The sequence below is a fragment of the Thermobia domestica genome, chromosome 15 (genome assembly GCF_964235325.1).
Source record: "Thermobia domestica chromosome 15, izTheDome1.hap1.1, whole genome shotgun sequence".
In the NCBI taxonomy this organism is placed as follows: domain Eukaryota; kingdom Metazoa; phylum Arthropoda; class Insecta; order Zygentoma; family Lepismatidae; genus Thermobia; species Thermobia domestica.
The window spans coordinates 91661699-91688511 of NC_137468.1; the positions used below are offsets into that span (position 1 = coordinate 91661699).

Here is a 26813-nt window from a genome sequence, read left to right on the forward strand (position 1 = left end):
AGGGAGAAAGAAAAAATCTTAGTCTAGTATATTTCATGCTTCTCTTTTTCTCTCGTTGCTCTTGTGTTTGGGGAGAGGGGAACCGGAGGGAGTTGACAGTAGCAGGAAAAAAGGTAAAAGAAGTATAAAGGGGATGGTCGAAAAGAAATTGAAATAAAGGAGGCCAATGTTACGTAATATGCCAATCAGACAGCGCGCAAGGGTTATACAATATTTTCAAAAAGCGGATCTGCCAGAGGAAATGAAAGCGGGGCCGATAAGGAAGTAAGGTGGGTGGGTGGTTCTCGTGGAGTTGGAAGACGAGAGTTGGTGGTGAGCAGCAGGGAATAGAAACGGCGGGTGAAATATAATTTACAGCAGAACCCAAAGGCGAGTATAAGAAGTAACATAGTTAACGGTGTAAAGACGATGAGTACAAGGTCGGTGTATTGTAAGGCCATGACGGGGCAGATGCCTTGTGTAAGGAAGACGAACGCCGTATAAAAGCTGAAAAAAAAAGAAAGGGCAAGAATCAGAAATCTGATGTTGGAGCTGTAAGCGGAAGGTTTTCGTGGTGGGGTTGGTCTGAGTGATGGGCGAAATGTTGAAGGCGGCGATATACAAAAAAAATGGAGACGGAATTGGCTAAAGAAAAGATGAATTGGAAAGATAGGAGGGAACTATGTATGGGGAATGCATATTCTTCGGGAATCCAACTCGCCCAACTAGGAGGGTTGTAAGTGTGAAGAGTGGGTGAAACGGGGGAAATTTGCTTGCTGAAATTAAGGGGAATGTTGGTAAAATTAGGATAAAAGGGAAACAAGCGATCAGCGGGAAGGGTAAATAAGGTATGATTAACTGATAGCATATGGTGTAATAAAATGAGTCGTGGGTTGGTAATACTATGGAAACAAAGGGAAGGACGTTGGATTAAAACTGTAGTGGATGTCGACAGTGAATGATCACAAGGTATGGAGACCCTAATGGTGCTACTGTCCTGTGTGAGTAATGGTTGCTGGGTACCATTCGGGGATACGAGAAAAAGTGGAGAAGGGGGGTTGGTTAAGATAAACTCTTTGCTAGATAGCTGTAGGATAGAGAAAGGGTGGTCCTGGGTACAAGAAAAATTGCAGACGCCGTGAAAGAGTCCGGTTACTGTGGGGAAACGTAAATGATGCAGGCATGTGGTGAGCTGTGAATTTCGGTTCGAAATTACCGGGAGTTGACATAGAAATGGCCGAGTGGAATAAACACAGGAAGGCAAATCTGTTTTGTAAAGGGGTATGGTATGCGTAGCATTAAAGAGGGCAAGATCTGTGGGTAAAGCAAGCGAACAGGTTTCATTTCGTGTGGCGACCGGGTAAGTCCTAATACGGAATAAAGTAAAAGAAGAAGATAGGGGCAAAACCGGAATACGTATTTGCAAATAGACTTTGTCTGGAGTAACGTGGCAATGGGTGAGCGGCAGTGAGTGTATTAAATGAGGTGAAAAATATGGCGATATTTTGAGATCTTTTGTGGACAAGCGAGTGTTGAGTTTAGCGAGATCATTTTGGAAGGTATTGATGGGTAATAGAGTAGTAGGAAGCAAATTTCGATTACAGTTTTCGTAAATATTGTTGAATATATCTAGGTGAAAAATTTCGCTTAACTTATGTAGTAGAAGGGTATCAATCTGAAAGAATAATTGTATAAACGACAGGAGGTGTTGTCGATTACTCGATAGTTGAGCCGTAAGGTTTTGTTCATCGTCAATAATTCGACGGAAAGCGGTTTGAATTTGTGAAAAACCAAGCCGTGTTTCATTGGCGAGGCGAGAAAGGGAATATGAGAAATTATATAAGTGTGAATGAACCCCCATTTGTTCCTGCTCTAGAAGTTGTAAGTGTGTTTTAAGTTCATGTTCATTTGTAATAAAACTCGAGATCTGAGATTCTGTAGCTGTTCCTGTAAGCCAGTTCAAAAAATTACCTAAAAATGGTAGAAGGGCACGTGTAGTGCGCGGTTTTGGACCGACAGTAGCGAATTTGGTTGCGTAGGTTGCTTGAAAGATATCAGAGGTAAAATTGTTGACAGAATGTAAAAATTCTGTTAATGTAGTACAGAATCTTGATCCATTGTCCGGGTTACATGGGACAGTAATGTCAGTGAGGTCAAACGAAGGTAGGGTGAAAGAATAAACCAAAGGTACCATATGAGTGTGGGGAATGGCATGTTCAATCTTAGTATACTCTGCGCCAATCGATAATTCAACATGGCTGGGTGTCAAATCTAAAGCGTGAATACAGAAAAGCCAAGTCGTTATGAAGGCTCTGAAAAAAAAGAAAAAAACTGTGAGATGCGTGGGACTGTTTATTTATATATTAATAAATAAGTTTATTCATTTTTCCATTAGAGAGGAAAGAAAGAACATACATGTAGACGGGGCTCTAGCCCCATGGAAACCCGTATGTGATACGTATGTTGTAATTCGCGGCAGCAATTTACCATATGTTGTATATTATTTCATATTATTGGCAGCTGTCTAAAATGTAAGTGTCTGAGAAAAAGAAACTACAGAAATTGTTGCAAGGTCTTGTCTAAATAAAGAAAAGCTTGCTTCATAGAACAAAGAGAAAAAAAAAACGTTGTTATTCACTATTGCCAAGGTGCTTTCCGTGAAAAAGAGAATGTAAAGAATTTGCTAGTTTGCAGTGGAAATACGTGAAAAATAGCTGCAGGGAACATAGACTGCGAGTGAAAGTATGTACTAGTTGCTTACTAAATCAATATCGACCTTGTGTTGGTGCCTGAAACTATGAAATGAATATATTTAAAGTGAAGTTCGGAGTGGCAAATCAAAGGTGACATCGATAATTGTCATCAGTTATCGATACGGGTGCGTTTAGCCGCTTTTATTTTTTTCGCGTAATGCGGTGAATCGTGTAACAATTGTTCCGTGTCTTGAACCAGATGAAGAATGGCTGAGGGTAAGTACTTTGCTTTTGTGTTTTTCTTTTCTTTCTTTCTTTTCTTTTTTCTCTGAGACAATTACAGAAACTACTTAGGTGTCAATGTTGTCTACTGAAAGGAATTATTTTAATTTAGACAGTAACTGGTTTATTGGCTATTGTATTACAGGTAGTATAGTGTGTTACAGTAAGTTATCCCCTCACGGGATACCGACTTTGCTACCCAAATCCACAGCTCATAAATCAGAGAGAGGATAGAGAAAAATGACTTACACTGCAGGTTTCAGTCCCATACTCCAGGAAGGTCAGCTCTTCAATCACTTTGTCGAGAAGATTCACTGTGGAGAACGGCGATGAGAGTGAGAGTGAGTGTGAGATGCCCCCGCTGCTGCCACCCACCTTTTTATTTGGAATTTTATCTTTGTTGTTTCGTTTTATCTAGTTACTAAAACACTTTAATAGTCATTTATTTGAAGGTTGGGTGTTAGCATGCGGGGTCAGGTTTTATTCGGTTCCATACTGGTTTTCGTCGTTGTCAGTCATTTCCATATCTTGAGCTGTTTTTAATGCTTAAAGATAACAAAGAAAGAGATTTTTGTTTGTCCTTCCTGGCGGGTACGTGACAATTGAAACTGGAAATAATAGTAAACTTCAACCACTTCCGGATTTGATAAGAGTGTTGCAGGTTGGGATGGTATGCACTCTCGGGACTCTGAATCGTTTGAAGAAAACCGCTTCTCACTACCTAGTACCATTTTTTGTTCTATGACAATAAATATTGAAACCGGAAATGCTTTAATTTAAACAATTTCCAGTTTGAATACGGGTTAAAGAAGATGATGGAACATATTCTTGATACACTGAATCAGTTGTGAGAAAACTACATCTGAACATCTCTTATCGTTTTTGTTCTATGAAAAATCAGTTTTGAAACCGGAAGTAGTAGCAAATGCCAAACACTTTTGGTTTTGATAGAATGTTGCTTATTTTGACGATGTGCTCCCTTAAGATATTAAATCGACTGCAGAAAATCCTTGTCATTATCTATTACTATTTTTGTTCTACAACGATAAGTATTGAAATTGGAAATGTCTAATTTGAACCACTTCCAATTTGAAGAATATGAAACTATTCCTGCGACAGTAAATCGGTTGCAGAAAACCCCTTCTCAATATCTCTTACCATTTTTACTCTGGGAAAATCACGGAAGTAATATCAAATTTGAACCACTTCTGGTTTTGATAGTTTTCGGTATAGTCATGATATGTTGCCTAGAGAAGCTGAATGCTTTACAGAAACCTCTTTTCGCCATCTGTTACCATTTTCGTCCTATCGCCATAAATTTTAATTCCGAAAATGACTAATTTAAACGACTTTTGGTTTGAATAGGTTCGTTCAGTCGCGGAATCATTTCCAAGAAACCACATCTCGATATCTCTTATCGTTTTTACTCTGATACCAGATATCAACGAAGTTTTTCTTTAAGATTTCCGACACTTACGCATAGCATAAATTTAGTTTGGAAGTTTAAAATGATATCGTTCAACTTTACGTTCTGCGGTTATGCCACGTAGGATAAAGAAGATGGTGATGATAAGAATGAATAAAATGGTGGAATGAAGGAAGTGGGAGGAAACAGAAAAGCTTGAGAAAATTCATGTACAGTATGTTTGCTCACCACAAAGCCCACTTGGTGTGAATTGGGATTAGAGACCACAACTGCCAGCTACCAAAGGGGAACGCTCTACCGCTGCGCTACCGCGGCCCCAAGATTGCACTTAAACATCATACAGTGCGTACTTATATAAATGTCCTAATTTCTATATTGCAAATCTACAAATTTCTGACCAGTGACGTACGTAGAAATTCAAGGGTGAAGTTCAAGCACTCAGTTTTATATTTTCAGAACAAGTAGGATATATATACTAGATGAAATAACCATGCTTCGTACGGGGAGAATAGGTTTATGGGAAATACAAGATTATCATAAAAGTTCTTGCGTTCTAGAGCCGTGATAAACAAAGAACAATATAGTATCGTTAGGTTTCGAAGTAATCTTCATCAGTATCCAATACCTCTTGCCAACGTTCCTGCAGCTACACAGTACCCTAGTAATAAAACTCGGCAGTTATGGATGCAAAGAAATCCGTGAATGCGTTCCGCAAGTGTCCCTCAATGCGAAGGATTTCCCACGGAGGTGGTTGTCGAGGGAATAAAACAGGTGGTCTGTTGGAACAAGGTACGGTGAATATCGAAATGGCACAGTGTCTCTCAGTGCCTGCACTGCTAAAGGCTTCATGCCACATGTGGCTTGACATTGTCTTGTAGGAATAGCACACCCTTGGGATGCACCAATGCCGACTTCTTCTGCCGCAATGCACGGTGCAGCCTTTGTAACTGCTGAGAGTAGACTGATGGTCCGAGCAGGCGGAAGGAGCTGGTAATACACAACAATTGCCGACAATTCCATCAAACAGACAGCATAATCTTTCGTAGGTGCTGAGGGGGTCTTGAGGTGTGAGGAACAGAATCACGTGACGATACGCAATGTCTGGTAGCTTGGCAGTGTCGTAGAGGACCCAATTCTCGTCACCAGTGAGCAAATGATCAAAGGTGGGTGTGTTCAGGTACCGAGTGAGCAAGGACAAAAGGTTGTCACTCATCGTTTCTTGTCGGCTGCCGACAATGTGTAAAGTAATCACTTATATGACTTCCGTATCACATGCACGTGCAGTCTAATTATTTCAGCGGAAACATGAAATCTTTTTTGCAAGTTCATCACACGTTAGACCACTGTCCTACTCGATGATTGCTTTCATGCCTCGCCATCCAACACATGTGGTCCACCACTGCGAGATCAACCCGAAAAGTTCACATCTCCCAAGAGAAATTTCTAGATCCAATGCCAGGAAATGCATTCGTTCACGCCATTCTCCCCAAATGCCTGACGTATGCGGCGACTTAATGTGGAAGCTGATGGGCCCACTTCAAAGTCATACAACCAACACACACGAACAAGCTGTTTCGATACGTACATTTCTCTTCGACTCTAAACGAGCTATGACTTTTGTATGTGCGCAGCGTGGCTACATTACTGAAGATCGGTAGACAGACTAGCTCCTGAAAGGTTGGCAGGCACATTCGTTATTTCGTTTCCTCCTCTTGATTACCTTGTGTTTGAATTCCCTTCCTCTTAGAATGTTTATTACAATGAAAGTTTAAAGATAAAAGTACAGAAAATACTCTACTTTTGGCATAAACAGACCTGTAATCAAATTGATATGATTTAAAAATATAGCTTGAAGTGGCTACCTGCTTCCAAAAGTTATTTCAGACCGGTCAGACATTTTTGCGACACCTGGAAACTTTTTGAATTCGATATAAATCTAAGTTATTTTTGACATTTAATTTTCATCTCCCCCACATCCACCTTCTGCCGATACGGATGAACTTGCAGTTAAACAGCACTGGGGGTGGCACTATTCATTTCAGCGACCCCGAAAACTATGGATTGCATACTAATATCAATCGTTCTGCATTATTTCTACATATCATTCCTTTCAACTCCCGCTCCCTTAGAGTGTCTTCCTCCAACAGTATTTTTTTAGATGAAAAGTGATATATATATATATATATATATATATATATATATATATATATATATATATATATATATATATATATGTGTGTGTGTGTGTGTGTGTGTGTGTGAAAGTAACACTTTTGGCGTTGCCCCTGTAAATTCCCAGTTCAGCTGACATACTTGTTCGTGTGTAAACTTCGGATTAAATGTCATCGCGATTGTAACCCTAATAGACTGATGAATCCAACTATGATTCGAGACTAATCTCACTAGTCAGTCCTTTGAGATACTTTATTTTTCACTCATTCCCAGCCTCCATGCCGATGTGGGTGAAGTTGAATTTTAATACCATCGGAATTGTAATTATTAATATCAGTCACATCTAGAACTATAGATTCGACAGTAATATTTTTCTTTTCCGATTATTTTTACATGCCAATCCCTTTCCCTACACTTGGATTGCTAATGGGGGATAAACGTAAACCTAAATGGTATAGAGAGTGTCGCCAGGCAACTTAGGGACCTTGGAAACTGGATTCGATACTAATATCAGTTGCTTTTGATTATTTTTTTCATGTCATCATTTCTCCCCAGGGGTGACTGAATTTGGATTTAAACTGCATTGGGAGTGTATTTGTTCATCTCAGCGACCCCAAAGCTATGGACTCTACACTAATATTGGTCGTTTTCGATCTTTTATATGTTATCTCCTTCCATTCTTCCTAAACCTTGCCCCTATTGGAGGCTAAACTTGAACCCAAAGGTCATCTGAACTGTTACCAATCAACTTAGGAGCCACTAAACAGTATGGACTTGACATTAATATTGGTCATTTTCAATTATTTTTAATGTCAATTTCAGCCTCTTCACATCTTCTAATGAGAGGACGAACTTGAACTTTAATTGCATCTGCAGTGTCATTCTTTATCTAAGCGACCCCGAAAACTATGAATTGGACTTTAATATCAATCGTTTTATCACTTTATGTATGCTTCTCCTACTCCCTTTCAGGAGTGCTAAGTGTTGCCGCCACTGGGGCTGACTTTTGACTTCTGATGATTTAATAACTTAAACTGTTTATAATGATGCAGATTGTGAACGGTCCGGATTACAATTGGAAATATTAGGATAAAATATATTACTTTACAAAGAAAGAATAATGTGTAAGGAACTCGTTTATACAGCCGGCTTTGAAATTACGGTAGTAAGATACGGTTTTCCACATATGCCTCCGAGAGAACAACACTCCACATATCTTACGTACCCCGACACTTGTCTGAAGTACTGTAGATCTGTGTGGCTCCGAATAGTGCCCACCCCTAAGCATTCGGCACTTTTACATTATGCCACTTGCTTACCTTTGCTTCCTTAGCCCTTGCACCTCCCTGTATGTTATGAAACAAATATTCTTGCCTAACACGTTTAGCGAAACGGCAACTGCTAACATAATAGATGTATTTAAAGCATCAAGATATTTATTTGGTCAAACATAAACAATGTTTTGCAGCTATAGCCTATTTTGTATGCTGGGCAGTTCTTAACCTGTACGAAAAGATTAAATCTCTCCAGGGGCGGATCCATGGAAGGGCGATCGTCCCCACCCAGGAAGAAGAAACTTTCTTATTGTATATATAAATAAAACCCATCCCAAAGTTTGGAGCTCTTAGAAGTAGCCCTGAGTAGCAGTATTACAACTCCCCTTCCCCGCAGAAGTCCATCCTGGATTCACTCCTGAATCTCTACATTATGCAAGGTTTCAAATACCAGAATGAATGCTTTAAAAATGGGTTAATCCGTATGAAATTGCTTGACATCAATGCGGGTTGCTTTACAATTTTTAATTTACAAGATTTTCTTAAGGAAGAACGATAACAATCATAAAATGTTAGGATAAGGAGAATAGAGATATTCTTTCCGCCATTTTTCAGAAGAAAATTGAAATTGAAAGAAACAAATATCTCTTTTTTCGAACTTCTGTGCCTTCCACTCCAATGTTTGCTTCTGGAAAAATTAGGATTCATTTGCCAAGAGATAACAACCTCCTGCATTCTACGCATAAACTTTTAAACTTTGGATGAGGTACTCACAAGATGTACAGATCACATATTTATACCAAGAATAATTTACCAGTACCGGCGTTATATCTCTGTAATTTTAATAAATTTTATTCAGAAAATTTCATTTGAACACTATATAATAAATAAGGAATTACATTATATAACGAATCTTGTTCGCTTTCAGCCTACTGACACTGTCAAATAGTATAAGGTGATAGACTGGCAATTGCAAGATCTGTCAATCTTGGTTCTAATCCCATTAAAATCTCCGGCCAAGTAAATTTGTAGTAGAGAACATAATGTCTATGGGTTTCCTCGGGTTACACTTGTTTCTTCCTATACTTTCATTCCACTAAAGATTCCATCATCATTAACTTGCATAATTATTCGTTTCCCTTAGCCTAAAGGGCATAATCGTGTGACGTTAAACTGAAAGATTTAATTTCATCATTTTAGTCTCATTAAGCGTATGAGTGTTACGTACTGTCGTTTCACCATTCACTTTTCGTCTCCTTTAGCCTTAAGTGAGATCCATGTGACATTAGGTTCGAAAATAAATTGTTCTTTTTCAGCATTCTTTATCGAAATATCTCAATCCAGTAAAATTAATTTTCTGAATGTCTATTTGATCATTTTTTGTACAGTTTATTACTTTCCTAAATATAATAAATTTTGTGTTCATATTTTTATTTTTGTTTTTCTGTTTGCTTCCTTTAGAATAACATGGAAATTATTTATGGTTGCAATACTGTTACTGGCATTTTTGGAAGTACCATTTGTCACAGCCTTCGTAGAATATACCCATAAAATGTCACAGTTTCTATTGGGACTAATGATAATGATAGACATCATCTTCTTCGTTGATATATGCTTAACATTCATGAGTGGATATGTGGAAACAGATACTGATGAAATTGTTCTTGATCCATTTCGTATAGCAAGGTAAGTATATTAGTGCACCACAATTAAAAAAGAACACAAATAATATAGTTACATCCTCAACTTCTGTTAATTTTCATCTCTTACAAGGGCAACTCTAAAATGGATGACTCAAGTAATTTCGTTACGTCCGGTTACAACGAAAGTACAAGGTTCCAAAAGTTGCATTTTCGGTTCCAAATAGTGTGGCTGGTAGGCAAAGAAAGCATCCTCTGGTACAGTACATACATTTACATTCATTTTCATGTATTTATTTCCCTTACCTTTGATCTACTAATGTTTATTCCTTAAAGTTCATTGGTTCGGAAATTTAGAGCAAAATTACAATTTCCTCTTTCATTGTAGTGTTTGTGGGGCGATCAGGCCCGTATTTAGGTAAGTGCTATTCTGTGCTCGAGCACAGGGCGGCAGAATTTAGGTGGCGGCAAAATTTTGGATTTTTTAAATATTCGCAATAAAGTAATATTTAAAACTAACAACCCGCAGAGTCCCGCGAAACTATGTTAATGTGTTTAATTTGCTCTAATTACAGTAGTTACTAATTAGCTAGCTTATCTGATTATTTTCTTAAAAAAGCCATCCTCTCCCATCCGAACTCCAAGGGATGAGGGTGAACTTGAACATAATGAAAACTGATACTGTTAAACTCAGTAACATCAAAAACTATGAATTCAACATTAATATCTGTCGTTTCCAATTACTTTTAAAATCTCGCCCTCTCCCTGGGGAGTGGAATATGAAATTGAAGTTGAATTGTATTAAAACTGTCACTATTCATCTCAGCGACCCTAAAATCTATTAATTCAACTCTAATATTAATCATTTTCGATTATTTTTAAAATACCCCATGTAATTCTTATGGGGATTTTGCAGTCTCACATCTCTGCTCAGGTGTGACCTAGGGACCTCGAACGGGTCATTTGGATCATTTTTCTGAGCTTTAAAATACATTAAAATTTCATGTTTCTATCTATTATGGTTCTCGAGTTGAAAAGCGCTACAGACAGACACACGGCTTATTGTATTATTATTATAGATGCTATTAAACCTTTACTGACGGTAAATAATGTAAACAATTATATTTTTTCAATGGATGAGTAGGTATGCTCGTAGCCTTGTAATCAAGGGGTCACGGGTTTGATTCCCGGTAGACATAAGTGGATCGGATCGCAAGTTAAGCTGTAGGTCCCGTCCTTAGTACATCATCATCCCACGAAAGGCAATGGCAGACTACCATTGGTTTACTTTGTCCAGAGTCCGGATCAACACCTACCTTCGGGCACAACAACACATCATAATCTTCGATGAGAGAATTAGGGGATTTAAAACTACGGTGTAGCTTGTAATACCTCAACTGCTATTCAACAAGATCTGGTATACAGAGGTTGTTTGCGATCTATGCTGACGAAATTACATACCTTGTGCAGCACCACCAAACGGGAAGAGAATGAAGCTGCCAGTCGTGTGAGTTCCTTGGACCATTGACTCTGCGTGACAGGTGTGGTAAGCGCATATCAGGACAAACGCCGCCCAAAATAAGTGATTATTGGGAAGGCTACATAACTGTCCTTTCCGACGTGAACTACAGTTACAATACCATTATCAAACTATGCAAAGAGCGTGGATTCACTGTGTCCATACCGTCCTTTTTAAATTTTTGTTTTCTTTGAGTAAAACTTTGGATGTGTTGCCCAATCCTAACCTGCACCCACATTACCAAAATCCTGGCGCCGTCATGATCTATTATTTTGAACTATGGAAATAACAATTGAAATAGGAAATAATAGTTAATTTGAACCACTTCCTGCTGATTGTAAAAAGCCGTATCCTGATATCTCCTATTGTTTTAATCTATGGAAATAAGAATTGAAATAGGAAGTAATATTTAATTTGAACCACTTTCTGTTCAAGTAGGATGTTGACAATAATTATGGTATGTTGCCTTGAGACGTTAAATTATTTGGACAAAAATGTTCTCGCTATATGTTACTGTTTTCGTTCTATGGCGAGGAATGTTCAAACAGAATATGGCTAATTTTAACAACTGCTATGATCAAAGCTGCCACGGAGAAGGAGGAAGCTATTTTTAAGACGATGAATCGATTGCAAAAAAAAAAAACACTTTTTAATGTCTCTTACTATTTTTGCTCTACGGAAATCAGTATTGGAACCGGAAGTACTAGTAAATTTGAACAATTTCCAGTTTTGGTAGAGTTATATGGATAGTAACGATATGTTTGTTGAGAGGCTGAATCGTTTGCCTAAAACTACTTCTCGGTATCTGCTGCCGTTTTCGTTCTATAGAGATAAACGTTGAAACCGTTATTGAAACCAGAAGTTATAGTAAAATCTAACTACAGCCGAATTTCGTAGTGTTGTAGATAGTCATGATAGGTTGTCTTTACATTCTAAATCGTTTGTAGAAAATGCTTCTTACTATCCGTTATCATTTTCTTTGTATATCGACAAATGTTGAAACCGGAAATGGCTAATTTGAAGCAATTACGGTTTGAGTAAAAGGTTAACGGGGGAAATAAAATCTATTCTTTGGACACTGAGTTAATTGCAAAAGACCACTTCCTGAAGCATTTACTATTTCTATTAGGCGGAAATCGGAAATTGAAACCGGAAGTAATTGTAAATTTCAACCATCTATGGTTTTGGTAGAGTATTTTGGATACTCATGATGTTCTCTGGATGGTAACTCCTTTTCAAAAGTCAGTTCTCGCTATGTTACCGTTTCATGCTATGACGATAAAAGCCGAAACTGGTATTGAAACCGGTAGTATTAATAAACTTAACCATTTTCAATTTTAGTAGAGTATTGTGGATGACCATGATATGATGCTTATACACACGAAATCATTTACGAAAAAAAAAAACATCTTCTCACTGTATGTTGCCGTTTTCATCTATGGGTTAAATGTTAGAACCGGAGCTAATTTGAACCACTTCTGGCTTGAATATGGAGTTAGCGGATGAGATGGAACCTATTATTTGGATGCAGAATGAATGGCAGAAAATCACTTCTTGATATCACTTACTGTCTTTGCTCTGGTATCTGTTACACACACACACACCGATGAAACCACACTATAAGACTTCCGACTTTTATGCACGGTATATTTTGGAAAATTAAAAGCTGTCTAGTTCCATAAATATTATTAACAGTAACATATCAATGATACTGGTGTATATCATAAAGTTAGGCGTGAAATTTATGCCGGATTGGAAGCAGTTGTGGGAAGGCCTCTTGCTATATCAAATTTGTGGGTTCTATTTTACATCGGGTTAATAATGCTTAGGTCATTTCTACTGTATATCAACTTCACAGACAAAAGCGACTCGTGACTCAATGAAAATCCATTTGTTGGTTCTTCAAGGTCAATACATCAACAAAATAGCTAATACTAGTAGTATAATCGATCCATTACTTCGATAGAAGAGGTAGATTCAACAGACGTGTTTACGTATAAAAGACTAATGCCTCAGGCACACAGTAGAAGTCTTAACTGGGTGAAGCAACATAGCAACGTTCTACGCCAAAGAAAGCTGTGCTATGTAAAAAAAATGCTCTGGGTTGTTCTATCTGTTGTATGAAATACGAGTTTGTTTGTATGTCTGTCTCTGTGCGGCCTGGGAATCAGACGAGTTGACCGAAAGTTACTAAATTTTGGTCACGAATACCTTTATCCAGGATCCAGACCAGGACGAAGCTTTTTTTATAATTCGAACCAGGGCTCTCAGGGGAAGGGGGCGTTTACCGGGACATGTAAAAATATTAGAAAATGACCGATATTTGTGTTGAATTCATAGTTATCGCGGTCGCTGAGATCAATGGTGACACTTCCATTAGCGATGACGTTCAAAATCGACTACCATTGTATGCGGGTCGGTGCCACCCGGGGAGTGGGATACCGAAATATACAAAAATATTCCAAAATGACCGATATTAGTGTGAAATCCTTAGTTTTCACGGTCGCTGAGATGAATGGTGATTCTTCCAGAGGCGTTGACTTCCAAATACAGCCCAATCGCCTAGGGGCAAGAGGAGTTCTTTTAAATTTGGAACCAGTGGGTCTCAAGTGACGTTTACCGGGTTATGTAAAAGTAGTAGAAAATGACCGATATCTTTTAGTTTCGTTGTTCAGTTTGTTTACATAGATATTTTATCTGATCCATGCGAAAAGTGGGTATTTCAGCTAGTTATTAATAAATACAAGAAATAAATTATTAGTAATATACAGGGTAGCCCCAAAATAAGTATACAGTACCGTATTGATCAGCTCATTGCATTTTATATAATTTCATATTTTTATCCATCATGTAGACTTAGTTTCTTTATTATTTGTTCTTAATATGTTTTTACTTACATCTTAAGCTCAGGAGAGCCGAAGCAAATAAACTCATAAACTAGAATGTTATAGTTGATCAATGCAGAGGTGTGTGCCTACTTTTGGACTATGTGAACAGATAGGAGTGTATTTTAAAAGAAAGAAACGAAGTGTAAACATACATAACCGTATTTCACTTTATATAATCTATCCTAAACCACAGTCACTAATCTAAGATAATGCAGGAAAAAATGCAAGAAAGTAATTAATAATAATAAATATCACCATATAAAAATATATTTTGAAAGAAAAAAGTTCCCTGGCAGAACTTGTTTACTCCAGATGTCGAAGCGTGAATCAGAGTTGGAGTGGGTCAGTGGGTCAAGTGGGTCTAGTTTTCTGAATGGTTCGTGGGTCAACAGCATGTGACCCACTGCGACCCACCACGACCGATTGAATCATTGTGACCAACTCCGACCGGCCAAAACCCATCATCATCAACTGTGACCCATGATCCACGCTCTCTTCTAAACTAAATAAAGTTTACAATTGTAATAAAACAAGGCTGCGAAATTATCACTAATCGGAGTTTGAATTTCTACGGTTCAACGCTCAAGCACTGCTCTGTTACAATACCGGTGGATCTGATCTTTACGATATACAATGATAAAGTGTTTGTCATGAGCCAAATTGCGATGAATTTAAATTTAATTATCATATATAATTATTTCTTTGTTGACTCACAGACATTTTCAGTCGAAAATAGGATGAAATTTGAAAGTCTCAAATCAAGGTAAAGTACGCCAAAGAGAAGTCTAAAATTGGCCATATAATTAAACATCCCGTACAAATTTAAAATTCCCACGTAATTAAGCTTACAGTACAAATTTTATGTCAATTTTCCTCACAACTTTATGACGTGATACCCTTATGCTGTGAACGCTCCATATATAAACACAAGTTTCAGCAATTATTATAATAAAAAGCAGTAGATGTAAAATGCGTAACACTGTAGTTTTTATTTCTCAATAATTGCTTTTCAATTTGTTTCTGAACTAATATCGATCTTTTTTATTATTTTTAGAAATCAACCCTATATATAGAAAATGCCCCCCCCCATTAAAAGAGAGTTTTAGAAAATGATATTGAGATTAGGGCCTAACTATGTATATGTCAAATGTCATTTCAGTTGGCTTTACAATTTGATCATGATGATCACACAACACATAGTTATATTCAATTTTTTATATAATAATTCATACATTATAGATGATTCACAATTTTTTCCGGTAGTTAGCCCCTCTAAAAATTCCCAGGATGTGTCTGAAAAGTCAAGAAGTAAGTCCTATTGCTATTATTACAATTCCAAATATGGTCAATTGCCTGAAGTTCTGCAAGAGTGCCTGAAGTTCTTTCTTCAATGGAAATAAATGAAGAAAGAAAAAGGGAGGCCTTGAAAGTAAAAGGAGACAAATTCACCAGTGCTCAGAAGAAGCTGTCTACAATGCACTGAGCAGAATGGGTTGGTGAGTCAGAGTGGATCAGTGAGTCAGCGTGGGTCAGAATGGGTTGTTGGGTCAGAGTGGGTCACGGTGGGTTGTTGTCGCAGTAAGTCACATCCTGTTGATCCACGACCCACTCTGACTCACAAATCTTGACCCAATTAAGCTACTCCATCTCTGGACTGCACACACGTATAAGGCAGTCATATATTTATCTTAAACTTCCTGACTTTGCTTAACCTCCACTAATTTAACCCATTTGAACCCGTTGTTCCAAAATTGGAACATTTTTTTACTTTACTTTTATTTTTCATATTACGTGAATAAAGGTAACAATTTTTGTATGGACCTCTTCATTTGACACCAATGGTTTAGCAAATGACGTATCTTTGTCTTGAATTGGCGGGAACGATGTGTACTGTCCATATTAGTTGCGTTGAATAAGAACAAATTATGGCGTCTCAAAGGAGGTAAGTGAATTTTATGTTCGTTTATGAATTTTCTACCTATATAATACTATTTGGGTAGGAGAAGTATCAAGTTTTCAGTGCATGTGAAATGCAATAATTGATTATGATTGTTATTAATAAAAGCGTTTTATAATTTTGAATGTTCCAATATTGGAACAGCGGGCTCGAACGGGTACGTGAAGTTTACGTTTTTTGTTTGTTCCATTATTGGAACAACGGACTATGTACCCATAAAGTTATGGAATATGGCAATTTTATTGCATGAATTAGTAATTGTTTCGTACATTTTATGAGCGTATTTTTTATTTGATGCTCTTTGTGCCGCTTTTGAGGGCATTTTGCGCTTACATTCGGAATTTATTGGTCTCATGGAGGAGGGGAAATTTATACACAAAAATTGATTTAATTGTTACACCCACGCAGTACGCTTTTCAGTTGAGTTGAGTTGATTGTGAATTTAACGTTCCTTTCAGCAGCGAGGCTATATGAGAATTGGCCTCTTCATTAAAGTGGAATCCGAACCACATGAACTTCCGCCGGGATCGAACCCGGTCTCCCGTGCCAAAGGCGTGTACGCTAACCGCTTAGCCACGAAGCAGCTCTTTTTCAGTTCAAACATGACAGCCAAATAGAGTTGCAGGTGTCTTGATCGCTCAGTCACTGGATCGTACATTTATTTGCCTATATGTAGGAGTTGTTAGGAATGCCTGATTACATTTTGTAACATTTATTATTGATTTCACTTTATTGCAATGAAATAAAAACAGTAAATTTTGGACATAGATAAAGGCATATTATATAGTTATATTTTATAGGTACTGTAGGGGAATCATTAGGAGCCTACACAATTTTACAGGCCCTGGCCGCTTCCTTTCACTTTTTCCCCCAATGTTATTATGTTGACCACTCCAGTGTAAAATGGCCTTTGAGCTGTATCTGGTAGCTTGTAAATAAATAAATATTTTGTTGTTTTATATTTTATATGTGTATTTCACAACTTCATATGGATTTTATTTATTTCTAGAAATACTGTTTTATTTCAGATAGAGTGCGAGCGGTTCCGGGTTCGATTCACGGTGCGGGCTCTCGGTCATAAAAGTGTAAGAAGCTTTTCAGACCAGCCATCCTGAATGAGATTTTACTGGCTTTTCTCGTTCACACCAAGCAAATGCCGGGGTGGTACCTAACATATATGTCTCAGGCCGCTTCCTTCCTTCCCCAACACTTTCTTCATTCCCTTTCCCTGGAGAGTGTTCTCGCCGAGTGTCAAACGTGACGGGCTAACATGGCCATAGATGCCCAGAAATGTAAATCCTCCCTCCCCATTTCAGATTGACTGTTGACGAAATTATCAATATACTTGCTAACGAAGAAGATAGTCTTGCTGCAGATATTGTCATTACACCACCAGAAAATGAAGAGTTCTCGAAAGAAGAAAAACAGATATAGAGAGGCTATCTAGAAATCAGTTGCTCGCTACGGGAGGAGCTTCTTTTACAGTAATGCAAAGCGGCCAGCTGAGGAATGAATTTATAGGTGAGTTTGTTGGATGATGAAGCTCCGAAAACTAGTACATGTAATGAAAGTCAGCCTTCTGCCAAGACGCATAACAAAAGTAATCCCAACAACCAGCAATTGTTGGGAGACATATTGCGACCAGTCAACAAAGAAACAATAAATGAAGTGGGATATGACAAAGAAGGACATTTCATTGTAAAATCAGAAAGACAATCAAGATGTGGACAGTGAAAGCAACACAACATGGAAGTGCTTCTTTTACTTCCATCAGTAGTAAGAATGTGATGTATTGGAAAATAATTATAATGAAAAAAAAAATCTTTTATTATGTGGATATGCATAATATTAACATTTTTCAATATTTGTATACTTTGTATCTAATGAATATTGCTGATTATTGTAAAATTTGTATCCTAAAATTTTAACGAAATAATACTTTAGCCTGGCTAAATTGAAATATTTTCTTTCAGAAACCTGTACCCTTTCAGGCCCGTTGTTCCAAAAATGGAACATTACCGAATTAGGGGTCCATGACATTTTCGTGAACCATAATGTATTTAAATATGTTATTTACCTTTAATTCTACCAATCTGAAGGGAACCAAGATTAAATTCGATAAAAAAATAATTTGGGTTCAAATGGGTTAAGTTAATCTACAAAAAATGCAATAAAGCAATTATTAGTGACAACTACAAACATATAGAAATGTATTTTGAGAGAAAGAAAAATCAAAGTGAACAAGCCGAGATTTGAACCCGTCTTGCTCCACTCAAGAAGCAGATATCTTACCGACTTACTCACGGCAGAACTTGTAACTTCTGGTTTTGAAGCTTTATTTATATTGCGTGTGTTATGTAACAACGCTACGAGATGTCATTACTGTTGCAACGACCTGCTTCAAGACCCGTTCCTTAAATTTACGAAATAACTCATTTAATCCTTAATCAATCCGATTATATATATACGATGTATGTGTGTGTGTGTGTGAGTTGGTACACCCAAGAGATTAATTCATAATAGATTAATTTATTCTTGATTTTAATCTACAGAACAAATGTTTTTAATGAAAACATGGGGCCTCATGCCGTAGATGGCTAAAGACCGTAAATAAAATTCAAACTTCAAGTGTAACTGGGGTAACTCACCGACTCTGGTTGATTTAACACGTTTGATAACAGCGCGTGTAATGGCTAATGTATAAACGTAGTTGATAGAGCCTATGTAGATAAGTGGGTACCGTATGTGACTGTCGTTCTAAAGATTCTGTGTTCGAGTCTCAGCCTAGACTAAGTTACATTTTTTCAAGGAACTAAACAGTATAAATGATGTTCGTGTTTGATACTGAAAGAAATTTATCCTATGAAGGGAGGAAAACCAAGACAATACAGGGAACTGGGGGAAAGACAGAGACTGTTTATCCTTAACTGTTAAAATTTAATTTTATTCTCATGTCTTTTGCTCTTTCCTTTCCCTGTTTCCTTCTTTTCTCATTTTGTTTAGCTCTTTATGCTTTTTCGGTCTCTGCATGATGCGTACTATTCTTTTCGTTTTCTTTGCATTAATTCCTCTCTTTGAACTTAACGTGAATGGAATTTCTGCAGATTTATCTCGTGGTTGTTTCTCTAAATGATTCTCTCAGATAGTAATACTTTTTCCTCCAAGTGGAGGAATATCCTGGCATGTTATGTTTTCGGGCATGTATTTGCTGTCATGTTGGTTGTCCAACTATCAGACAACTATGCTGCTACTGGAAAAGGCTATCATTTCTTATATACCCAACCTTCACTTTCAAATGTTCGTGGCTGCACCAGGGCAACCTGGCCATACATCGTGTAGCCAAAAATATTAGGCGAATTCGGAATATTATTAGGCTAACGTCCTGACACCCGTTTATCGACATGACATTTCCAATCTCTACATGGACAACAATAATCGTACACCGTGTGCGTGGGTTTTCTCGGGGTTCTCCCGTTTCCTCCCACTTTCTTCATTCCACCATTTCATTCATTAGTCATCTTCACCGTCTCCTTTAGCCTAACCGGCATAACCGTGGGACGTAAAACTCAAAAATTTCATTTCATTTCATTTCAACAATAATCGTGTTTGGGTGCATCAAGATAAGGCGTCAAGTCACACATCTCGCTCAACTCGCTCAACCCACGTCGAGCCTTATTTCACAGGAGACTCCGCACCGTTGAAGGGCTATGGAAAGCCTGCTTCGAGAAGTGGTTGCGGCTTGACATTACTACACTGCGCGCCAGTTTCCTACAGTGGAAACTTCGTTGTCGGGCAATTGCCCAGGTGAAAGGCCACCAAATAGAGCACTCTCAATGGTGTAGACTAGGGATGCCCACGAGTTGAAGATTTGTGGCCGTCTCTTCTCGAAAATGTGCTGTGAAAGTGATGTATGGACTCGAAAAATGTATATTTCTCTATTGGAGGAGCTGTGTCTCGACTCGAATTTTGTCAGGAAAATCCTGTCTCGACTTGTCTCGTGCGCATCCCTAGTGTAGACATGCTTTCCCTTAAGCTAAATGCAGTTTGAAATCGTCACCATATATCGGAAACACCCTCTGTATTTGCAAAATCACGGCTTGTTTCCTTGTTTGAGACATAAGTTTGTGCGGAAGGTGACGCAAATTATTTAGAGCACATGGGCGCACAATATATAAACACGGGCGTGGGGGCGATACAAAACGCAATCATCGTAAATTCCATACTAGCAAATTTCTTTGGAACCCCCCGGAAACAAATTGTACCAGAAACATTAGCTGAAATACGTGATACATAACCTCTCCTCAAAGAATACAATTTGTATTTAAGCACTTTTAGCTTTCGTTCCCCTGATAAAAATTCGTTTGAAGTTTTATTTTTTGGCTAGATAAATGATCAGGGTCATGCATTGAAAAAAAAATAAAGCAGGCAACATAATGTTTGTTTTGAATTTAATCATCCATTTATTCAATTAGAAAGAGCACTTCGAATCAGTGATATCGAACCCGTGATCATTGGTAAGTTATCGCTTGATTTAAGAATTTCTCACTTCGTATTGCCTAGCAATCATCTGTTACTTTGTCAACAATTCAGATTGTATTTTATTGAATGTATCCTATAATCCAATGAATAAAAATAAGAGTTTAAGTTACTGGTAATGGAGCTCCTATTTATGCACAGGCTACAAGCACCAGGTCACCAAATCGATGTTGAAGATTAGGATATGAAAAAAAAAAAAAAAGCCTGCCCACAAGATAGAAATTTAAGGGAGATCTTTGCTAACAACAATGTTGGTACTGTAAATGTCTCTTGTGTACTGGACTGTAGCCAATAAATATCTGTACAGAACATAAAAATATAAATGCTTTTCTGCTTACTACTTAGTAACATGCATATCAAAACTTTAGACTAACTACATACCTATTCTATCTATCTATCTATCTATCTATCTATCTATCTATCTATCTATCTATCTATCTATCTATCTATCTATCTATCTATCTATCTATCTATCTATCTATCTATCTATCTATCTATCTATTCTGGGAGTGCACTGCTGGTAATATTCTATTTATTATTATATTATAGACGTATTATTTTGGTGTCCTCCGGGGGGGCATTCTTAAGGCTCAGGGGGCAGTGCCCCGCCAAAAAAAAAAACATGTCTGGAAGAAACACTGGTTGCGACTCTACCTCTGTACTTTCTCCGTAGAGGAGCCTTTGTTCAGTTCCTATTTTAATATATCCAAATAATTGTTTTTATTCATTATTAGGAAGAAGATTAAGTGAAAACATTCTCAATTTTTTTTTTTTTTTTTTTGCAAAATTTATCCATTAATTTAGTAGAGGTTTGTAGAACATTTTGGTAGCATGATTAGTATTCTGAAGAACATTATATCAACAATGTGCTGTGTTTTTATTGAAATTAGTATTTGTGGAACTTTTTATACCTTTTGAAAACAAATAATAGCAGCTTACTTTCGCCCGTTTACAAAAAAAAGAGAAAAACAAGAAACAAATCATTAAGAAACATTAATCATTACGTGTAATGTAAAATTAAGATGTAAGAATCAGACATTTTAAAAGCATCTTAACTAGGCCTATATACATGTATAAAACTACATGAGCTGACATAAATTATTGAGGACTTCCTGTAGGGCTACAATGATTAAATTTGGCATGATTGTAGCTTCCCAGAACTAACCCACAGGAAAATTGCAAAAAGTGAATATTTTTAATTTTTAGGGATGAAAAAATTCTAAAGAGGGATGAAAAAATTCCCCATGTTATTTAAATGGGCCTTTTTTTTGAACATATGATCTCATGTTTTAGGTACTTAGGATTGGAATAAAAACTTGAAATTCGTTATGCTTGTACGTTTCCATTAGCACTAGGTACCTAAGCAAATCAGAAAAATATAAAAAATCCAACTTTAGAATGGTTTTATAGGGATCTAAAAAATCTTTCCCATGTTACTTATATGGAACCCTTTTACACCCCTAAATTATTGAGCACTTCCTGTAGGTCTACAATGATTAAATTTGGCATGATTGTAGCTTTCCGGAACTAACCCACAAGAAAATTGCCAAAAGTGAATATTTTTAAATATTAGGGGGTCTAAAGAGAGGATGAAGAATTTTCCCATGTTATTTAAACTTTTCTTTTTTTTAATAATCTCATGTTTTAGGTACTTGGAATTGGAATAAAAACTTGAAGTTCGGTATACTTGTACGTTTCCATTAGCGTTACCTAAGTCAATTGTCAGAAATAAAAATTTCCAACCGTAGAATGGTTTTATGGTGAACTGAAAAATCTTTCCCATGTTATTTATATGGGACGTCTTCTACACCCCAAAATGTTTAGGCACTTCCAGCAGGATTAAAAGAATGAAATTTGACATGATTGTAGCCTCCCAGAACTAACCGACAGGAAAATTGCCAAAAGTGAATATTTTTAATTCTGTAGAAGATGAAAAAATTCAGGATCTAAAATCTTATCTTATAGATAGTTGAAATAGGAAAAGAAACGATAGAATTGTGGGTTCAAGAGGTGCGAGACCGTAGGCCGAGCAAAGACAATGGGAGGGTGCGAAGCCCCCGGACGGGCAGATTCAGGAAATATGAAGAGCAAGTTAACGAAATTCAGTGTTGATGCAGATGCCGATAGATAAAAATGCAAGGCCGTAGGCCGAGTAGACTCAAGGGCCTGGGGACGGAGCCCCCAACTAGCCAAAGGCTAGTCTTTATATATACGTAAGAGCCTTTAGTTACAAGACTGCAGTGATATGGTACTGGACATTATAATTATTATTGTTAATAATAATAATATCCTAAAAGCTTTGCAACTATTTAATCATTACGAACCTGACGTTCAGCCTACAGGCACCTTTACTTTTAGAAATAAAACGCTGTATATACGAGGGTCATTTAACTCGAACTGACAAAACTGCTATGATTGGAGTGTCGTATGGGCAGGAGGCAAATGACGAACGTAGTATGGTCCATGGATGTGTACGAGTCAGTTAACACTGCTGCTGTCCCATATTAAAGTGTGTGTGGCGAGTAGACATTGTTAAAGTGATTGCTGTGTGAAATACCGCTCTAACGCAATGTTCACCCGTGCAGAACAGCATGTGTTTATGAAATTCCAGGTGACACGAGGGCGAAATGCTAGGACGATTCACAGAGGATTAGTAGAGGTCTGTGGTGAAACTGCTCTACCGTATCGGACGTGGCGAGATGGATTGCAGCATTTCAGGCGGGACGACAATCAACAGACAAAATGCACGGTGGAGTGCATATGCGAACGGTTACGAACGAAATTCATCTTGCAAGACTACGGACACCGCTTGACGGTGGACTAGTAGTGAATTGGCACACGAGCTAAACATTTCTTCCGGATCAGTGTTCCACATGCTAACACAAGATCTTGGCAAGCGGAAAATTGCAGCCAGATGTCTACCCCATGCTCTGACCGAGGTTCAAAAGTGGCATAGGTGGGAATGTGCGCGCCTACACCTTCAACGTTACAATGAGGAAAGTGATTACTTCTTGTACTGCATTATCGCAAGTGACGAAACGTGGGGAAGATCCTACGAGCCTGAATTGAAACGTCAGTCGAGTGAATGGCGCCACCCAGAATCTCCACGACCGAAAAAGCTTAGGCAAGAGACAGCAAACGTGAAGGTGATGATGATAATGTCACACGACCATGAAGGCATTATCCTGACACATCAAGTTCCACCAGGCGTTACCGTCAATGCTCCATACTATGCTTCGTACTCAGAGACCATTTGCGACAAGCATTGCGGCGCAAACGTCAGCACCGAATCTGGACCAATTCTCTTACACGACAATGCCAGATACCATACAGCCCATCCTGTACAGACTGTTACGATGATGTGATTGGGGAAGCACCCGCCATACTCCCCGAACATGAGCCGCTGCGATCTTGATCTTTTCTCAAAAATGAAAGAACTTCTCAGGGGCAAAGGTTTCAGAGACATTCCAAGCATTGTTCGTACCTTAGGGCGCACTGTCAATACCCTCTTACAACGTGAGGCTTTGACAGGCATTCAACGGTTACCAGACATCTGGCGGAGACTATCTCGAAGGACTGTAAACTTCTTGAGGTGAGTGATTCACTACATTCCATTTCACAACTATGTCGCCACTTCGAGTTAAATGACCCTCGTAAATATATATATATATATATATATATATATATATATATATATATATATATATATATATATATATATATATATATATGTGTGTGTGTGTGTGTGTGTGTGAGAGAGAGAGTGTGTGTGTGTGTCTGTCTGTGTATGAGTGTATTTTGGGTCTAAAAGGGCCAATGTTAAAAAATACCATTCTGAGAAAAACGCATTTGAAGTTTTTTACAATTTTTTGTTTGAGGATATTTCAAACATACTTGCAAATAGATAATTCATACTTTCACCAATGAAAGATATGTTTATGCCCTATCGGATACTCGCATTTTCATGAATATATATCTCAGCTTATCTTCGAGATATCTCAGCTTATCTTCGAAATATCTCCTCACATTGGCCATTTTGATCTTGAAGTTCTACTAGTTTTTTAACAGATACAATGACATTGGCCTTTTATTGAAAGTTTAAACTTTTAGCTTGCTTACAAATTATGCTTTGAGCACTGGCGTTGTTAGCTTTTTAAATCTGGAAGGGTCGGATGAATGAAAATCAAAATCCTCCGACCCCCCGCTAACGACGCCCGTGCTTTGAACATAACACATTCCGCTATAATATAAAATTGCCATAAAAATTATGTAGCTAATCTTCTCCTTGAAGTGAAACATTAAGCACATAAGCGAAATTTTAACAGGTGTCTCCTTATTGTATTACAAACCCAAAACAACGCTAGACATTGCAACAAATAACCTATATTAAAATGTGGTTTAACTCAGAAAATGGCTTGAAATGGCTAAAAGCAAAAAGCACATGGCTAGAAAAGCTACTAGTGTTTTTTTTATTATTATTATTTGTGGCTAGCCAGGTTCTCAAAATGGCCAGACTTAGCCATAATGTGGCTGTATTGGTAACCCTATGCAATGTTAACAAAATATACACTTTTAACTATTGGTCACTATGAACAAGATTGTTGCCGGGTTTACACTCAGAACATTATTACCTTATTTTCATTTAGGTGGCACGCAAAAGACGCCGCCTTCCAAATCAAACAAATAAGTACAAAGTTTAAACATTGGACTCAACAGAGTTTCCAAAACACTAGATCAAAAAAGACCAATTCTTACTTTGGTCGCGTCAAAATATTAACGATATTGGATCAAAAAAGGTCAATGTTCACTTTGCCCTAATACACATTATTTTTAGTAGATTGAAGAAGAGCTAATCTACTACTCTTGGCGCTTTTATACTTTGGCGCTTTTTAAACAGAGACATACTTCATCCTCAGCAAGGGCCTATAACATTATTTGGAAAATTATTCTAAAATTATTCCATGTTGGACATTGACCCTTTTACACCCAAGCCACAAATGTATACATACAGAGTGTTTCAAAATAACACCGTCAACGTTTGGGAGGTGATTGCTGACACCAAGATAAGACAAAAAGTATAGACCAAAAAGTATGGGTACTTAAATGCTTCCTGCCGAAAACATAAAATGGATTTTAAAGGCATATAGCTCCAAAACTATGGGACCTACTGTAGTCGGATCAAGACTTCACTTAGGAACTAATATATGGGCTATCCAACAACACATGTTTCAGAATCCTGTGGTACTCAGATCAATTTTTATAAAAGGAGTTTGGCGACGGGCATATAGTTTGAAGTACGCACCATCTATCTCTATAAAAATTGTTGCGGAAGTATCGGAGGATCCTGAAACATGGATATTTGGATAGGGCACATAATAGTTCCTAAATAAAATCTTGACCCGATTGCGGTAGTTCCCATAGTATTGGAGCTATGGACCTTTAAAGTTTATTTTTTTCATGTTCTCGGCAGAATATAACTCCAAAAGAAAGCATTTGTGCACCCAGGTTGATTTGTACATTTTGTCTTATTTTGGTGTAAGGAATCACCTCTCAAACGTTGTCGGTGTTGTTTTGAAACACCCTATATATATATCTATATCTGGATATCTATCTATCTATCTATCTATCTATCTATCTATCTATCTATCTATCTATCTATCTATCTATCTATCTATCTATCTATCTAGATAGATAGATAGATAGATAGATAGATAGATAGATAGATATGACCCGAAATTTTGAAGCACATTTGTCGTGCTTTAAATCTGGCTTATTTTAAATACAACACACGAGTACATCTATATATACTCACTGACAAAAAGTAAGCACCTGGAAGTAATCATGCCATATCGATATGTCGATGTGATTTCGTACACGTGCGCACCATCAATGGGTATGTAAATGGTTCGAGTTGTAATGAATTATAGCGGCTACGACGGGCATACCACTACCGTATTATCAAGGCTGATAGGGTATATAAGAAGAGTGTGTACGGCTTCAGGTAATCACTGAGCATCGGAGAATGCTGCGTGCTCGTGTGAAATAACGAAACCAGCAATTGACTGTTTTTGAAAGGCCCCATTCTGAGTCTCATGTAGTCGGGTGGCATTTGGATGTGTCAGCGGCCCAATTTTAAACTAAATGGGAACATGATGGAAACCACAAGAATCGTCAACGTTCCAGTCAATTAAGTCTGATCACACCAAGGAAAGATCGACGTATTGTGTGTCAAGCACATCGTAATCCCTTCACATCTTGCACCACACTGTTCAACAAATTTTGATCGAAAGGATGTAAATTCTTTGAAATTGCGATTTTTACATTTATTTAAGCATAATATGAAAGGAAATGATAATAGAAGAATTTTCTTAGCTCAGGTTGCGAAAAAAACGCCCTTGTACAACAGTAGTTGTATATATACAAATGTATTAATATTTATAGAACATT

The 26813-nt window shown here is 37.5% G+C and overlaps 1 protein-coding gene across 2 annotated transcripts in view; it reads left to right on the forward strand.

Annotated features, from left to right (window-relative positions):
• The window catches only part of LOC145671147 (potassium/sodium hyperpolarization-activated cyclic nucleotide-gated channel 2-like), a 169344-nt gene that overhangs the window by 71618 nt on the left and 70913 nt on the right, over nt 1-26813 (forward strand). The window contains exons 1-2 of one of the 2 annotated variants that reach the window (XM_081739969.1): nt 2658-2948; nt 9288-9512. In XM_081739969.1, coding sequence (XP_081596095.1) covers nt 9307-9512 — 206 coding nt within the window. In that variant the 5' untranslated portion in view covers nt 2658-2948; nt 9288-9306. Of the gene's footprint in view, nt 1-2657; nt 2949-9287; nt 9513-26813 lie in introns of those variants that run through there. The other variant, XM_081739968.1, reaches the window with a different exon arrangement.